Genomic DNA, 18,960 nt, shown 5'->3' with positions numbered 1-18,960 from the left:
TGTACGTTCCAAAAAAAAAAAATACTGAACGAACAGATGAAGAATCCTCAGTTAACGACGACCAGAACCAGTGGATTCAGGTGGTGTGATTGGATTAGATTCGATGAAGTAGGACTGTAGCGTATTGTTATTACCAGTTGTTGTAGCTGCATTAAGTAGAGATGTTGTAGTTGGATAGGCAGTCGATGAATGTGCTTGGTAATCACCTGCCACTGGGAAGGATTGGAGCGCAGCATCGAATGATAACTGACTGAAATATACGGTAATTGAGCAGAAACACTGATGGATGACCATAATTTTTTTTTTTTTTTCTTTTTTGTAGCAGAATTGACATACGACTGTCCTCCTGTCTTACGACCGGTTAATTTAGATAATACAAATGCGTACTTCATCATCATGTTATAATCAATATTAGGCGATTGCATGAAAGCATTAACGCCAGTCGGTGTGTTTATGTTCGTTCCTGGAGTGATCGGGCTACCTGTTGGTGAAACGAAAATGGGTTGAGCAGCAATAGAACCATTCGGATGACGTATCGGTGAGACAAGTGTCATTGGTGCAATCAGTCGTGGTGTTTCTGCAACAAATTTATAACACGCCAATTACAGAAAATTTAAGGAATTAATGAGCAAAGAGTTAGACTGAAGCGTTAGCTTTGGAATTATTTCTAGTGAAAGATCACGAATTAGGAGTAAAGCACACGCAAATAATCATAAATTGTTTTCTTGTTGCAATCCAAATGCTTTCTTTCAAAATAAGCAACGAACGTAATGGGTATTTGTTGACAGGTCGATATGTTCCATTGATAATTGCAAGTTCCATCAACTGTTTTCGCTTCAGTTCATCGGTTCCTTCCGGCTAAAATAATTAAAATTCTCAGTTCTCACTTATTTTGATTTTCAGTATGCAAATTCAAAAAAATGTAACGAGCTTTGTTGAAAATTTGAATGAAAAACCGATGGAATGAGTAATTTCTTGATTTGATCGACAGCAGCTTTTAGTTTTGTGTAAGCACGATTAGGTGTATCTTCACACTGAACCAAGACGTGCAATTCGTCATCGAGATGTTCCCAATTTGGCTTGCCTCGATTCATCTCTTCCTTAAAACAGTAAATTTGAAACATGTTTTACTTCAAATAGCCTTTGCACAACATTAGAACTTAATGAATTAGCTATTTTAGATAAGAAGATAGTACTTCTTAGTTTAGCCCTACTAAATATGTCAAGTTTCATCAGTCATTATTACTTATAATATTCATCCAATAAGTTCTCTAATTCATTTATTATGCAAATTGGGTTGCTCGCACCAAACTTTCCTCTAATGCCAAACCTCTCAAAACCTGTAACATACTTTCCGGCGATCACGCATAGACCCACGTCCTCTAACCATGATTTTACAGCCTGTTTCTTGTTCCAGCTGCTTAGCAGTCATGCCGCGAGGACCAAGAATTCGTCCAACAAAATTGTACTAAAATAAGATAATCTTTTATTTATTTCTTCAACTGATATAATAATTATGAAGCTGTCAAAGATTTTAATCGGTAGAAGTCTTTATTCAATTCAGAAATAGTTTACGTCAGGATGTTCCTTGCGAGGCACATACACTTTCTCTTGAATAGTAACTGGCTCGCCCTCTGGTTCTGGTAAGTCAAGGCGCTCAATGGAAAAATGACACTGGAAAAGTGCCATGCGAACGCGATTAATCTCTGAAAAAAGAAAAACTCAGCATACTATAAATTGATACAGATGTCTTTTCTTCCAGAATTATGAAATTCTGTTATGAACCAGGAACGAGGAAGAGAAAAGCAAAAAATCACTTATTCTAGCAAAATTAGTTCTATGAATCTTAAAGAATACACATCTCACTATCACTGCGCTTGGAGAAATTCAAAAGTAAGTTCTTGAGAAATTTAAAGAATTGGAGCAAAGTCAAAGTCATTTGTGATTCTGTCAAATAAAATACTCGCATTATATCTGATAAGAAACAGTTAGGGAAACATTTTTAGAAAAAAGAAAAAATTACATTTACCTTCATCAACCAGACGTTCCATGTGACGAAAAACTTGTGGAAACAGAGCAAGTTGTTTCTTCTCTTTTAGAAGATCAGCAAGATACTCCATCGTGCACTCTGTACCTGTTACTTCCCCTTGTGCTGAGTTTCCATTTCCCGATCCCGTGTTCCCTCAAAGTTGCAACAGTACAAAAATTTGTTCTAATTTGCAATGCATATGTTAAAATCTTCAAGTAATAAAAAGAGCTTTATAAAAAGACAAACCTTTATCACTTCGAAGTGGAAGTAGCTGTTTCTTCGGTGTTTTTGGTTGACCAAATGGTGTAAATGTCTAAAGCACACAAAAATTTAGCATATAATCTTAGTGAAAATTGATTGTGCATTTTTATCAAGTCGAAAGAAACAATATTTAAGTTCTTATGATGACGATACCTCAAAATCCTTGAACATTTTAAGAAGTGGCTGACCGATCGGTGTGCACCGCTGTCCAGCAGATGTTGCAGCGGATGTTTCCATGATTCAAACGAGAACTAAAGACTGCTTCGAGTTCAAAAATTGTAAAGTAGCGGGAAAATGACAGTGGTAAGAGGCTATAACGAACAAACATTATGATTTCAGATCCACAGATTCTGAATCTAACAATCTTTTAATTTTCGTTTCAGCTGTGGATCAAATTATTAATACTATGGGAGTGAAAATTACACAAACAGGAGTGAAAGTTGGAGATAAGCCACTAGGAAAATACTTCGAGGCTAATAGCTTCGTCTGAATGCAACTTACATTTCCAGCCCAAGGTTTCTTATAAAGAGAGAAGGGTTGAAGAAGACTAGAAAGAGACAAGATGAGAGATACGAAGTAGATTAGTTCATAGAAGAAATGAAATGAAATGCAGAATGAAGGAATGCAAGCTTTAACCAACAGGGCTAGTTTGTTTGTTCTCAGGATAACACTTCTTGTCAGGTTGTTCAATTGTTAGGACCCCTATGTTGTTACTGTCGGCACCAAACCTCGAGAACGCCGACGACCTAAAATCATATTAATGTGGCAATTGTTTTCTGTAGCAACTACCGTAACCTCTGATATCCTATAAGTTTGATATCTAATTGGCCTAAACGCAATTTTCCCCATCCGAATTTTCATATTCTATACTTTTCGAAATTAACAATTTAAATTTTTGGAGAATATCGCAACCATTGAGACTAGCTTAGATATATTCATTATCCATGCAGTACCATAATAGTTCTTCGCTTCTTCACCAAAAACTACATATGCATACTACAAAAAGTATGTCGACAAAGGATACAAGCACTATCCATGCGAGGAACACGCACTCACGTACTCAACTACACACGTAACCGCCCTACCTCATGCCAACCATCCTATAAAATAGACGGATACCGGAAATGGACGGATAATATCCCCATGCACACTCTTTCACTAACAATGCCCAACTCGCCACTATTCATTTCTCTCCCAATTCCGTTTTCTTTCCCTTTCCTCTTACATCCACTGTCTCTGCCCGTAGATCAGAATGCACCATCTCTAGTGATATGCAAATTTCACCGAGTGTTCTTATTTGAGATCTACAGCAAATATTTCCAAGGAGTATGAATGTCTATCGCGAGAAACGTGCAAATGCTGAATGTGAACACGCGATGAAGAGCAAATAAAGTGGAGAGAGAGACAGAGATGTTGCATTGATAGTAAGCACGTAGGGAATGTCACGTGAAAGTACGTGAAATGGAGGACAGAATATGTTACAGCAGTGCAAGAAGTGTAAGATATGTGAGAAAGTGGTGGGATATGTTGCAGCAGTGCGGTGGTCACGTCCATCGGTAGCGCGCTGCTCAGGTGCGGACGGATTGCAATCGTCCGCACCTCAGTACTTGTCTTGTCGGAACTGTTCTTCCTCACATCCACAGATCCTTTCCGTCAGTTATCAGCGAAGCAAGGGAAGCATACAGTCCTTTCGTATGGATTTCATATGTGGTATAATACCCGTTTTATTTAATGATTATCAGTGGAAAGTAGAAGAAAAATGCAGCCTATGATATTGCTGGTGCAGTTCATTCATGTAAAGTATAATCCGTTAACAAGTGGCAATTAGTGCCCATGTCTAGATGGTTGCTTCATTATCAGAGTAATAAGACATAACGTAGAGCAACGTGAGTATTTTTGACAGGAGGAAATGTATTATTGATTGAAACGTTTGTATTGTAATCATAGAAACACAAATATATGAATATTGTCAACCGTAAAATTTAGTTCTTTAAATCAGGTTGGTCTGATAAACGTTATTTATATCTCTCTATGCTGATATGGCCTTTGTAAAATATTTATATCTGGCTCCTCTGAGTATAATAAAGTTATATATGAGAATAGAGTTACTTAGAAAAAATCTTGATTTAGACGAACATTCCTGTAGCCTATGTTTAAAGTTTTGATAAAATGCTACCTATGTTGAAATCTTTGAAACAAATAAGAAGATGAGAACTGTTCATCCATTGCAGTAGTGTGTATCACGTTGATGATGATATAAAAGTAGGGTCAAATAAGAAAACCTTTAAGACGAAGTCGCTCAGTAGTGTTCTAGGTGAATAGTTCAATCCATTCAAAGCTTTATGCTCCATTACAACCATACATTTATCAACCAGCAAGCAGTTACTGCTAACAAGAATGATAAGTGAAGATATGTTGTCACGGGAACTGCAACTCGAGATGTGGGTTATTCTCGGTAGTTGGGCTGGATTTCATATGCATAAAGAGTAGATTTTGCTGTTGTTGCTGTTCAAGTTGATTTTTAGCTGAAATATCAAGACCGAGCAGTGAACCAGCTGGCGCCAATACATCCATCCCACAACTATAACCGCTATCCGCCTCTATAAAATATTTACAAAGTCAAGTAATAAAATATAAAAGAACTTAAAACGGCTTGGAAAGGTTATTAGATCAAGTGATCTTTTTATGAGGTTGACATTTATAAATCTCAGATCGTAGAAAGTTTACTTAAGCAAGGTGAGAAACGAATTGCCCAACTCCTTTTATTGTAACTTTAAGGTATACAAAAAGAACTAATATTTGCACTGACTTCTAAAGAACTCAGTCCATTTCAATAAAACAAGAAAAAAATGTGTTTAGAAATGCATGCAGGTATTGGGGCACTTGTCCCTTCTTCCTTGTTGCAATAAAAAGACTACATGATATGTTAAATAATCGAACAAACTACCATATCCAACATCGAACTGGCCATCAGTATCCATAGGCATATCCAAATATCCTCCCACTCCTAAAAGAATAATCACAAGTGTAAATTTGGAATTTCTCTTTTAACAGTCACTGCAAATGAAGATACAGCGTACGATTTATATGCAAATGATTCATCGCATAAATTCATTAAATCCTCGAGAGTAGAAAGCTGATACCGTAAACAGGACTCTCACAAATACTATCGTTGGGTGATGCACTACCACTATCCAGGCTTTTGGGTATGCCATACGTTCCCCATTGACGTCCAGCATCTTTTTTCAGACGTTTTTCTTTTGCTCGACGATTCTGAAACCAAACCTGGAAAGCAATGTGTCTACTTGTCATGAGTGTACATTTGGTTAAAAGTGAAAAATATATGAAGTGAAGGAAAACAAAATCTTTTTGACTTGCTACCATAAAGTTTGCGGAGGTCATTCAAAGTCTCAGCAGCTATAAATTTTGTAAATTTAGTCCTATTTAATATAATGACCCAACTTTCTTGCGTAAAACAAGCTAGATAAAATATGAAAAAAGTCAAACACTTAAATGCTATGTTGTAATATTATTTTTGGAATCACACAGTTTCGCAAATCTGCAGCTGAATAAGAGCTTAAGTCAAGCCATATATATCTTAAAATGTGTTGTTTATAGTTAAGGTTCAAACCAGCATGGTTAAAGCCTAAATGACGCTTCAAGAAATGACCTGGACAACTCTCATATCAAGACCAGTGTCAGCAGCCAACTGTTCTCGAACATGCCTTGCTGGTTTTGAACTTGCCTGATAAGCTTGTTTCAATGTTTCTAAACTTTTTGCTGATATCGTCGTTCTCGGTCGTTTTGTATTCGAATCAATATCCGTTTCTAAAAAGGATCATATTAAAAAACAAATTTCAGCTAAAAGTTCTGATGAAAGTTAATTTATGGAGTGCTATCATAAAAACTTCCTATGAAGGCGAAGAAATGTATATATTATAGTCAAAGCTAGATCCAAAAATTTTTTTTGATTTGAAGGATTTAAAAAGATAACCTTTACTTTTAGCCATTTCATAATCGGATTTGCAAACCAAACGACCATCAGTTGGTATTAAATAAAACTCTTCACCAGTTCGAAGTTCGCGTTTGCAGATGATACACTGAAAACAGGAGACGTGATAAACGTGTTCATTAGCTCGCCTCACCACCATATCTGGACATATTCCCTCGTCGCACATTGAACATTTCGTACCGAATCGTCTGCAACTGCAGTAACTTAAAATCAGAAAAAAACGAAGTATAATTTGTGTTTTATATTCTGATTTCTGATTTAATGATTTATAATTTATGTGGTTAACTATGACAAGATAAGGAAAATGAGTACAGGCATATATTTCTATAGTACTATATTTCAATTTAATTGAAGTTTATTTATAACAAAAATATGAAGACTATTAAAACTAAGCCTCTTCCTTGACATGATTCAAAAGGTTACAGTAGAATAATAGGTATAGCACCTATTGACCTATCGAAAAAATGCACGTATTAGTAAGTGACCTTTATCGCTAATGCATTCATTAATTAGACTACTCTGGTCTTAACCATTTCAAATGCTTAGCTTGACTTAAGCTCAACGTTATTTAAGTCTGTGATGAAAGGAAATTTTGAAATAATTGTAAATTAAGTACTTGTAAAAATGATCCTTGCAATACGGTTGTCCGCCCTTTAAGTAACATTTGGACGAGAGAAGTTGTTCGCAGTAAACACACCGTAAACAATGCGGATGGAACGAGCGGTCGAGCACTTTCAGGACGAATCGATCACGAATGGGCTCTTCACATTTACTACATACATACACTGTCCCACTCCTATTGTTGATGTTCTGTGCAATAGCGGTACCTTAATAACTTTATTAATTAAACTCTTTGACATTTTGTCCACTTGTAATCTCCAAGATTAGTTTTCATTATTGCAATAACTGTTGCAATAATTATCATGTAACACACAGCAGCACTTGGCTGCAGCATGCAGCATACTTTGTAATTTACCACAGCAATTCCAGCATTCCGCAACGTAACCAAATTAAACGAAGTCATGAAAGGCAGTGCAAATCCTTAATAGCATTTTCATTTGTACTTCGAATTCAGGGAAGATTCACTAAGAGAATTATGGTGCTATTTCATAATTCTGTGCGTGCAGATAGCTTTGAAACCTTAGAATTGGATATCAAAATCTTTTTGTTGCGGAAGTAAATTTTATGTTACTTGTACAATATATCAATTTGCAAATGATTAATGCTTTCATATTGTATACGAAGACTGCGCAAAATACTTGTAAACCAAAATAAAATTTCTTTAAGGAAGAAAAGAATGAAGTACTTTCCGAATGTTAAAAGCCAAATTTTCTGTCTGTAAATGTTTCAAATTAAAAAAAAAAAACTAAACGATAATAAGGTGATGGAAATTTCCATCAAATAAAGCGCAAATTAAAACAAATTAAATTGTAGTTATTTTAGTGTGAATCAGAACAGATTAAAATTAAAAAGTCTGAGGGAAATTCTGGTTAAGGAATAATTTGGTTAAAGAAATGGATTTCCAATTCGATGACTGAGAAATATGGTAAATGAAAGAATCGAGATCATACACAATAGATGGAATGCGCCTGTCGCATTCCATCTATCGGGAATGGGATATGATATGAAATTGTGACAGAAATGCATTTGCTTATCGAAGGATGGCAGATGGAAATATCAGTCACATGCACGGAATACATATCAATTATTTATAATATTTCAATGCATATTATTTAATTTCTTCCACTGTGGTTACGTTTATTTGCCACAATTAAGTTTTTCTACAAATGAAAAGTTAAGTTTGATCAGAAAATTGAAGAAGCGATCAAAACCGAAATTCTGTGATTTATAATTAACTGGAGAATTTCAACCCTTATGTCTTTTATCTTCCACAATTTTAAAACAAAAATATTAACTTCATTTTTCGAACTGAATCTGAGCTAGAATTTGATAAAAAGATAATACTTTGAAGTCAATCTTCGTTTTCAAATTTACGACTATAGAAAACTGTTAGAAAGTTAATTCGTTTATTTATAGTTTAATACTTCTATACTCCACGTTGCTATCTACACTGATATTTAGGAGTTATTTTTTAAAACATAATTTTGGATTCAATAAAGGATGAAAATCTTCTTCTAAGGAATACAGTATTATCTTTTCATCTGCTCAGCGAGAAATTTTAAGCATCTAAATAAATTTTTAACTTAAAAAAAGAAATCATTCCTCAAATATCTATTTAAAACGTTATTTCGTTAATATGGCCTCTAATAGTTCATTACGGCAGCATTAAAATTAAGATGAAGAGATGGACTATAAAAAGATTACGGTATAATTGATGAGCGTATAAGGTGAGGAGGACTAATCCCTACCGACTGCCTTTAACAACCCCATAAACATGACCAGTACGTCTGATTCAGGCTCTCCCAAGTCACATGGGAGTTTTGTTGTTTCCTCCCTTCGTCCAAATAAATAGAAATGCAAAATTTTTGTGGATATATTTATACGACCTAACATAAAAGTTGAGTGTTCCATCCTCAAATTTCTGTCCCGTATTTGTCACTCAACAGGAAATTAATCATTTTATTTAGTTTCCTTCTATAGGCTGCATTTTTAATTCATTAATGGCGATCTCCGTCGAAATGGCAAATAATTAATGAAATTCAAAATTTTTGAAATAAATCTTGTAGTTAGCACATTTACAATAATACTTCAATTAACTGTACAAACCGGATAAAACAATTTCTTTCTAACAAATGTAACTATTGTAACTAAAAAGGATTTTAAAAATGTTTATCTGTAAGATGCATTTTCCTAAATTATTTTAATTCGTGGATTAAAAACATAGAAATTGAAAAATGAGTGTGAAAAAGGAAAGTATCTATTGAAAATTAAGCGCACAAGTATTATATTTAGGAAAAACAAGTGAATAAAATTTGTGTGGAAAAATAATAAAGTATCTATTGTATTAACTTTTCACCAATCCGATTCGATTTATAATCTTTCCTCAATTTCAATTTTTTCTTGACTTATGATTTTGCTAATTGTTGCTAATCACTCTTTTCGCTAGCTTTCCTCATATTTTCTGATATGCTATCCTAAAATTATTTGTGGAGAAGAAAGTGACTTTTGAGACTCGACAAGATTACTTTCCAAGTATAATAAAAAATATAAAAAGTATAATAAATAAAATACAAAGCTTTCAAACTTCGAAGCAACTACTTAATAAAAAAAAAAAAAACCGATTGTTAATCATGAAAGATTTTCTCAAATAGTCAATAACATTCAAAGGAACTTTATCACAAATAGCATATTGACTATCAAAGTATTATTGTTTAGAAAGCGTAAATCTTCCTAATTAGATGAACTCCAACAATTTCCCTCCCCACAGCAGAGTTTCTTAATAAGATAATATTATTATCTTATGTGAAAATTTTCAACACAATTACTACAGCTAAAATTTCTGTTGATTTTTACATCTGACAAAATTTTTAAATGTTAAAACTTACTCGCAATAATCGGATTACTTAATGTAATACTAATATAACATTATCACAACCGATCAGATAAATACAAATTGTTTTGAGTGTGTTTATGTTTATTTACTGTGACAACTTCATGTCAAGTAATCCGAGTAAATTTTAGAGTTATGTTTCTACCGCTTAAATTAATATTGTCACTTCAATATTTGCAATGCTAACAATAAAATTATACGACAAAGGAGTATTTTTAAAGTGTTTTCGCGCAATGTAACAAATTTCTTTCTCAAAATCTTTTAACAGAAAATGATTATGATAAAGTCTCTTAAGAAGGTGGAAGTTAAAATTTAGCAGAGGATCTTAATTTTTAATAATTAAACACAAATGTGAAGAAACACACATTTACTAATATTGATACTCAAGAACTTCTTTCGCAAGGTTGTTATTATGGAAACAGGAACTGAAAATAGTAACAGATTATCTTCGTGAAACAAGATTTGGCATGAACTGCAGTAGAATTATAAGAATTGAGAAATGCAGCAAAGATTTGTTAGAGCTAAGTGAAGTTTGTTCGACATTAAAGCAATAAATACAATGGCAGATCTTTTTGCAAAAATACATTAGCAGAAATTTGCTTCAATTTTTGTTTTAGGCAAATTTAAAATTTACGATTTAGAAGAAAATTTATTGTTTCAATTTAAAAAATTGTGCAAACTTTCTCATTTGCTTTTAAAGTGAATTTTCCTTTTCACATATACTTTTCACTACTGCGCGAAAATGTAATATACGAGACCAAATAGCTATAGGAAGAAAAGAGGAAGAACTTATTCAATTGTTTTCATAATTGATGGGATCGGATGGAAGGAAAAGGCCAATATGAGCAAAATAATATGCTTTCAAGCCGTCACTGCTTAATAGTTGGCAGATGTGCTTCTCTGTACATGTTTTACTCAATAAACAATTTGCGTTGGTAGTTCATCCACCGCCCGTGTAAACTGCATTCAGTATGTGTGTATGTGTGTGTGTGTATGTCATGCAATAAATACTGATTTAAGGATGGATAGAAAGTGAAGAAGAAAATTTCTTCTCTTACAGATTAAATTTTTTCCGTGATTTCTGTAAAATAATTAACTTTAACCACTACTGAGTCTTATTATTTTTGAATCGTTCCTATCAGAACAAGAAATTCGCCTACTGTTCAAGTTACATTCTAGTGAGCTTGTGCTCTATCACTAGTATGGATAATTCATTTGCCATAAAAATTTTAGTGTGGAAGCACTTTCAATACTCATACGGTTTTATTTATATGAGGAAATGAAAGGAAAAAGAAAATGGGAAGTTAATCCGGAAAATATGGAATCACAAAAGATCAGCTTTTCTTCTAGTTCACTTTTAATAAAATTTATGAAAAGTTTGATGATAGAGAGTAGTATGTGGAATATGTTATTTATATGCTGAGATAGAAGAGGATTTGACGCTGACTTAAGCTGCTTGATTTAGGAAGGTTTCATCCGTAATGTGTGAGATTACAAAGTCTTATTCGAACAGCATTATTGTTGCCGAGGAAACGAACATATTTTGTTGAGGTTATCTTGGAGAGATGGGATATTTCTTTCAGGAAAGTCTCGAAGGAAGAAAAATACTTCAGAAATATGGTTAGTATTTGGGAAGTCCCAATGGAAACTTCGCTTAATGGATATTCTCTACTCCTTGCTCCCTTGATTCCAACTGCTCAACAAAATCTTTCACATTTCGTTAATTGCAAATACTGAGGTGATTTTTCTCCCGAAAAAACATCACTTTATGTCGAGAAATTTCTAAACCTCTAAAAATGAAAACAAAATTATGCAACGAGGATTTATTATGATAAACTTTAACTTCTCTGTTACTATACACTTCATGCTCAACTCCTTTATATCTGTTTATAATGTTACTTGACATCTGTTTATAATCTGCAGTTATCCATTCTTATGATATTAAATGAAAATTATGAGTTATTCATATATTTCAGGAAGTTACACCAAGCTTTAACAGTTACAGTATCCTTTAATGATGACGATGAATAGATGTGTCACTGAACAGAAACAGAAATGATGAACATACCTAGCTGCTGATGATTAGGCATCGGGCAAATATCTGGTATGGTTGCTGTGACCGTAGACATCGCAGATAGCAAGTCTGTTTCAGTTTCGGACTGAAACCGGAAATTCGCCCAAGTATTATTTCCTAATGAAACCTGAAAGTCGCATGAAAGCTTTGCCTGCTGCGTTAATGATAGATAAATGGCGATACTGCTGCCATTGCACTGCGAGCTAACATTCAAGAAGTAGGCGAGGGCGGAGCCCTTCCTTGCAAGCCTAGCCTTCTCCTCATCTACTTGGCCTCAATCTATATATGTATATATATATTACTTGCTGGTGCAATACAGAAGGAACATTTCACTTCATAAACAGTACTGCCTTAATCTAAAACATTCAAAACAAGAAACTTCCTACAATAACAAATTGAAAGTCTTGTGGTCGAAGATGGGTCAATTCGGCTTATGTCATTTATATTTCCGGATGAGGTGATTGAATCCGTTAAATTAGTGATATTATATGAAAGGAGCACAGAGTAAGCTGCAAATACAAATTATAACCGTAACTGCAACTGCAACTGCACTGTCTTTAACGAATGGGATAGATGCATTAGAGAAATGAAGTGTGCAGCTTATAGAGCAAAAAACCAGCAAATCCGCATGCAAGTGCAAACCACCGTAATAATAAAAGTTCGAGAGGTTCCTCCTTTCCTTCTCAGTTCTTCAGCACTGCATATTTTAAAAGATTTTCCAAGCATTTAAAACAAGTTTTCTTTAAAAACTCATTAAATAAGCTTACTAAACAAGCTTTTAATTACGGTATATCTCATTCATTTATTACGTGACTAATTACGAAGTGAGCCCTTGCCGTCCTATTTCGACGACAATAACAAATAGTTTTAGTTCTTTATTTATTTTCCTCTTCTCTTCACCACGTATCACCTTGTTTCTTATAATCTTAAGCTAAGCTCGACTGGCATCAATCTTTCCACCTACTGTGGAATACCTCAGCGGACCACTAAACAAGTTAGCAACAAATAACAGATAGATTCAAAACTGATCAATATATCAGCAATCTCTGATCTTATCGTTATCAGTGAGTGCGTTATCTTCAATTGTTGAAAAACTCTGTTTTGAAAACCGCTGACTTCAATTCGGTTGCAGTGATTTGAAGCAAGTAAATGAGTGGAGCTAGTAATTTTAGCTCAATTTTAAGATGAACCCTCTCAATTCATAATCCATTTAAGATAAACCAATTGCTAACCACCGTTGATTTTGAGAATCTACTTTAAGCAAACGTTTGTCATCTTTTGTCTATTACTTGACGTAATAACAAATATTGTCAGAATTAGAAGAAACCAGTCACCCATAAGTTTGTAGCAATAATTGTGTAAAAATGAATTTATATAAATCTATTTACAAATCATTTAACAATTTGGTAAAACATTCAATGAATTATAATGATCGAAGTAATATTGATATGCTTTTCTTTTTCAGGACACTCCATTTCGGATTTCGTTTTTCTATTAATATGCTGTATTCGTTTTCGAATATCGCATCCTATATCCTGAAAATATTCCTCTTGAAAAAATTTGTTCCTTAAAAGACGCTACACTGAAAAAATATTAGAGCAACTTTTAGCGTAATTTTCAAAATGCCTACAAAAGTTTATATTAAATACGATAATACACTTATGTGACTCATTTTTCTTTTTTTTTTTATTTTCGACTAAATGCAAGAATTGGTATAAAAGGAGACAACAATTAATTCAAATTTAAATTATAACTTGTTGTAATTCTATAGACAGTATCTTTGATTTTTTTTTTCTTTTTTATTACTGCTAAGCAGTGAATGCTTCAGTTTACTCGACAAGTGCATCTGAAGTGACTTCAACAGGCTGATTCTTATGTTTGAACTGTTTGAAGAATGTAAAGGGAGTTGCGTGTAGTTAATGCAATGATTGGTAAGGTAAAGATGTAAAAATGAAGAATATTAATAAATTATTTAAGAATGGTTCTTGGATAAGAGACTATGTCATGCAAAAGCATTTCTATTCTGCTTCAGGACGACATGAAATTCATCAGACTTACTGATTTCACATCTCTATCGTACTGTTTTAATTGATTCAATTTGATTCATTGGACTATAAGTTAGTTATTATCATCCGATAAATAAAAAGAATAAATAATGAAATAAATGAACAACATTGAAATGTGTACAATAAATGAACAATGGATAAGTTCAGTGATTCAAGTCCGAAATAGCAAATGCTTTGAAATAAAATAATTCTATGCATTTCGATATGAAGAGGGATGACATAAATCCGACTGGAACGAAATATTCCAAAAATATCATTATGGCTCTAATAGAAATGACTTCCCCTCTTCTACAAGACATATTGATCAAATTCGAGTGCAGCTACAGCAAGGTGAACCTACTTTATACAATGTAAATGAGAGTATAAACTATATGCTTTGTAACGATAGCCAATAACGTAAGGAACATTTCATTAAAAGATGGAAGAAGAAATATTACGTTGTTTTAATGGCAGTCAACAAGGAACAAAGATGACATCAATTAACGTAGGATGCTGTAAAGGTGATAGTGCGCTAAAGCATTGAGTACGCAAAGCAGTAAAATGCATGGACAGCTGCGCTATCGCTGCATGATTGCTGCACCAATCCAGTAATAAACCAAAAATTACTACATTAACGTTCATCTAACAATGTGGCATCTTTCAGTATATATGGCAACATACGGTCACACAAATTACATTAAGCGAACGAATAATTCCCTTTTCCCTGAACCAACAAATTTAAAAAGCACTAGCAAACAAAGCTGATACATTATCTAATCTTGTTTGATATAATTTCAAAAGTGGATCCACTACATATTTCACTTCTTCAAAATTGAGATCATCTTTTTTAATGCAAGAGAATAACTCAGTACCACAACTAATAATTAGAAGAAACGTATGGTAGGACTTAAATCCCTATCGAATTCAACCCCACTTGTTGAGAAACGTTTAACAACACTTCAAATAATACATAAAATCGTATTCATAATGGGTCGATAACTTCATAAAAATAATTAACGCGAATCAAATAATGTGCACAGTATGCATGCAAGCAAATCCTCTTGGCGTAATGCGCCAGTAAGGAAATCTGGTGTTTGTTAGATATGCAAATCATTCTGTCTTTATTTGAGTTTTATTTTTAGTTTTAGGAAATTAATATTATTGCTGCTGCTCAGTTCATAACAACAATAATATGTTTTGAATGAAACAAACATTACGGCAAGTAGTCACTTTTATAGAATAAGAATTATAAATGATACAAATAACTCGAAAAACGACTAGTAAATATCGAGAATTGAACCAAAATGCAATCTGAAGGTAACATTAAGTGAAATTACTTTCTTAAAAAACAATAAACAGTTGGAAAAAGGTGGAAATGACTATCACTAGTAACATTTCTAATTTGCAAAATGAGGTTCAGCACAACTTAAAAACACAAAAATCTAATGATAATGCTTATTTGTTTATATGCATCTAACGGGTGAAAAGCGTTTTCTATTTTATTCCTTTCTAAGTTGCAAAGAAATCTCTTATTTTTTAACCGAAAATTATGGAGATAAACTACCTTTGTATAGCAATTAACATCTTTCCTCCATAGATTTTTGATGAATAATTATGAATTGAATTCATATCTTTGGCTTGGAAAAAGTATGAAGAAAATATATTATATTTTTGTCATTAAAAATTAAGGTGAATAAAAGAAGTTACATAAAAGCAAGAAACACACAATAAAAGAAGCAAGAAAGCATAACATACAAAATTGCGTACCAAAGTATAAAAACAGTTGTTTATTTTCCATGGTCATTTCTATCTTAATCAAGTCTGGTGCTTCCTAATATTTCCACTATTAAATATCAAATTAGAAAGCAAATTGAATTGCTGAACAGAATGAAAGCTCGCGTTGTTCATCCAGCAAGTAAAAATTTCAATGTCCAATAATTGTCCGTCTTTTTTCATGTTGTTTATGTCGTCTCTTCCATTACATTTGACACATGTCGTTTACCTCTTTCACTATATTTCAAAAAAACAAAAACAAAGACAAAAAAAAATTAGCAAGTTTTGAAAGAAGCCAGGAGCTGCTTAATTTCACGCGCATTTCATCTAAGTAAAGACTAACGGTCACAGTCTTTTTTGTTTGAACTACTCCCAGCGAGTTGTACTATTCCATAAGACATCGTAAATTTTTATGAGAATGGGTATTAGAAACCTGAGAAAATTAAAAAAGCAAAAATTTATTTTAAGGATAAATTATGGCAAACTGAAAAACTAGGGTGTTTCATTTATTTTACCTTATAAACTTTATAAAATACTCTAATCTTTGTTTCAAATTCAGTTCAGAATGTTTTCAATAGGATTTTCACTTTAGTCAAATTTCTTACTGATCAAAAACTCTGTAGCACATACTTGAGTTTAGTCTTATTGATGGGTACCAAATTATTTCGTAATATTAAGAGATCGCAAAGTTAGTTTTGTAATGATAGATTGGTACTCAATCCTGTGCAATACTAATTATTTCTACTACAGCACTTTTTTCTTACAAATTTATTCTTTTCCATTTTCTTATTTTCTTCATAAACCATAAAAAAAGAAGTTATGACTACCATCTCACATGAAATTTTAAGAAGATCTAGACAAAAAGGATTTCATGTATCACTTTTGTTTCAAACCATTAATACTAAGATTATCCTGCTGTATCCTCTCTGAATTATCTCTAACTTCAGTTGAAATGTACAATTTCATCTATGACAATCATCGAAGCTGTTCTTTTATGTATTGTGTTTAGTACTGCTAATTTTTGTCTTTATATACTATCACTACCAATCCAATATTCTGGATGTAACGTTACTTTTGATCTAACAGTTTCAGCCCCTTATTTACTTCCTTAATGTTTTTCTGTTTGAACATGTCTACTTTTGCAACATTAAAAGGCGAAACTTCAAACACTAATCCCGGAGTAACAAAATATATGTTCGAAAAATAAGTTTGACAAATAGACCAAGAATTTTAATTAATTTTAATGAAGAGAAGTAATTATCTTTCAAATATATTAAATTTCATATAACTGATGAAATTTGGAATGATAATGAGGGAACACTTCTCAGGCCTTGCCAGTTTTCCTTCCAATATCCAATCATCGTTGTTTTCTTAATGACCCTGAACACACTGAAAACACAGCATTCCAAAGTAATCATTGATACTTCTTTCTATAATAATACTCATGCAGCTGCTGCAGCACTTCTGCAAGTTGTAGTATTTGTTTCTACTTCAATGTACACAAATTAGAAAAAAATTGTTCATATTGTACTATATAACACGAAATGATTTTAGTTGGCTAGAGCAATAAAATAAAATAATACAGGAATTTTGCAGGAGGAGAATTAGCAAAGAGATACCGCAGTGTTCATCAAAGTACATAATAGAACGTGGCAAAAATAGAAGTTTACTAACAGTAACATTAATATTTTACAATTGAAAGTCTTGCTAAACATAAGGTTCTGATAAATGTCAACTTGAAATACTTACAAATTAAAAGTTCAGTTGGAAATCTTCTACTATCATATCGACATTTCTTAACGATACATTTAGCTGATAGGCTATGTGTTGATTAATGCGAACAGAAAAATGTACAGTTACAGCAAGGACATATGAAAACGAAGAAAATGTTATTAACGTCGGTTAAATTTAATACTTGAAAAGTGCAAACTAAAGGCTTTTGTCGTTAGCGGTAATTCTTTCAGCCTAATTCCATCAAGAGAATTATATCCAAGTCCTTTTAAATATCTAATGAAATTAACAAATAATAATTGTAAAGCAGGAAGTGAAGGATTAGAAACCTCTAGTGTATTTTTTTTTTAATATTTCTTTATAAAAATTAAAATAATTCAATGATGAGAATGTATTGAAAAATGACTATTAAAATATAATTAGAGGATGAATACTGACTTAATCTACAGTTAAGACTAGAATTAATATGATCACGAAGTCTCTAACATCAACAACTGATAGATTTGTATATTTTCACAATACCACTAATGATTTTATCATTATAAAAAAAAAAAAAACATAATGTAAATGTCAATTAATAAGAATTACTGGAAGATAACACGTTATATATTTGAAATATTTAGTTTCACTGAAATTCTCAAGACTACCAAACCCTTTAGGCAAATCTTTGACTTTTCGAAATGTCAAAGGTTCATAGTTGTTTATAACCAATTGACTGTCATTTGCATATAATCCATCAAGGATAGTTACAGCAACACTGAGAAACATTTAACTCCTTCGACAAATAAATTTATTCTGAATCACAAAAACTTTGCAAAATGTAACACTCCACATCATACAAGCATGAGAATGTGCCACTGTGTGTTGTTACATTGATTGAAACAGTACTATTGATACATTATAATTTCTCAACGAAGAAATAAGTGAAAGACATCTCCAAATCAAGTTAGCTATATTAATGACTATTCAAGTAAGAATCAAATTGATGATAAAGAAAATTTGAAAAGATGTTCTTCAGTCCAATGATCATTATTATGCAAACAAGCAGGTCGAGGAATACCATCTATTTAAAACAGCATTTCTTCCAGTCATCACTAAAAATCATACAAATTGTTTCCATCTAACTTATATAAATCATTGAAATGTGTACAAATTAGTGCCTGTAAAGCTGACTTTTAATCAGCTGTTAAGAAAATTCTGCGACACCAAACAGCATGATTCGCACCCACACAGAAACGATGTCCATTTGGAAAACCCTAAAATAATTAAACATTATTCATGTTCAAATATTATTCACTTTGATGTTCAAATTAAACGAACAGCAACGTTAAAACTTGACATCAGTTTTCAATAATTTTTGAATAGAAACACAATTGCATAATAGGCCAATTCTTATCATACTAGAAGCATTCACTATTCCTCCACTTCTATGGAAAAAATTCAAAACAAACTTGATTTATATTAATTATATTAGCGTACATACAAATTGGTGTAGGTAAATCCTCTTTATTCATTGCAATAAAA

At 32.6% G+C, this 18,960-nt stretch overlaps 3 protein-coding genes across 4 annotated transcripts; 1 reads left to right on the top strand and 2 right to left on the bottom strand.

Annotated features, from left to right (window-relative positions):
• Positions 1 to 51: 51 nt before the first annotated feature.
• On the bottom strand, positions 52 to 2,527 carry Bma-gld-1 (Uncharacterized protein; the record flags this gene model as incomplete). Its single annotated transcript, XM_001898076.2, has 9 exons — positions 52 to 250; positions 388 to 577; positions 768 to 858; positions 957 to 1,100; positions 1,352 to 1,468; positions 1,576 to 1,706; positions 2,030 to 2,182; positions 2,276 to 2,342; positions 2,444 to 2,527. The coding sequence occupies 9 exons, from the start codon at positions 2,525 to 2,527 to the stop codon at positions 52 to 54; spliced, it is 1,176 nt and encodes a 391-aa protein (XP_001898111.1).
• A 1,238-nt stretch (positions 2,528 to 3,765) lies between these two features.
• Bm9575 (Uncharacterized protein) lies at positions 3,766 to 4,062 on the top strand (the record flags this gene model as incomplete). Its single annotated transcript, XM_001898075.1, has 1 exon — positions 3,766 to 4,062. The coding sequence occupies one exon, from the start codon at positions 3,766 to 3,768 to the stop codon at positions 4,060 to 4,062; it is 297 nt and encodes a 98-aa protein (XP_001898110.1).
• A 646-nt stretch (positions 4,063 to 4,708) lies between these two features.
• Positions 4,709 to 11,942, bottom strand: Bma-ceh-14 (Uncharacterized protein; the record flags this gene model as incomplete). Of its 2 annotated transcripts, none has more annotated exons than XM_043075287.1 (7): positions 4,709 to 4,890; positions 5,238 to 5,297; positions 5,434 to 5,575; positions 5,961 to 6,118; positions 6,285 to 6,496; positions 6,919 to 7,129; positions 11,882 to 11,942. In XM_043075287.1, the coding sequence occupies 7 exons, from the start codon at positions 11,940 to 11,942 to the stop codon at positions 4,709 to 4,711; spliced, it is 1,026 nt and encodes a 341-aa protein (XP_042931221.1). The 2 variants fall into 2 exon arrangements, with proteins under 2 accessions (XP_042931221.1, XP_042931222.1); XM_043075288.1 differs by having other exon boundaries at positions 6,285 to 6,490.
• Between the last annotated feature and the right edge of the window lie 7,018 nt (positions 11,943 to 18,960).

The sequence above is a fragment of the Brugia malayi genome (genome assembly GCF_000002995.4).
Source record: "Brugia malayi strain FR3 genome assembly, contig: Bm_v4_ChrX_scaffold_001, whole genome shotgun sequence".
NCBI classification, from domain to species: domain Eukaryota; kingdom Metazoa; phylum Nematoda; class Chromadorea; order Rhabditida; family Onchocercidae; genus Brugia; species Brugia malayi.
This window is presented reverse-complemented; position numbering and strand designations above follow the sequence as displayed.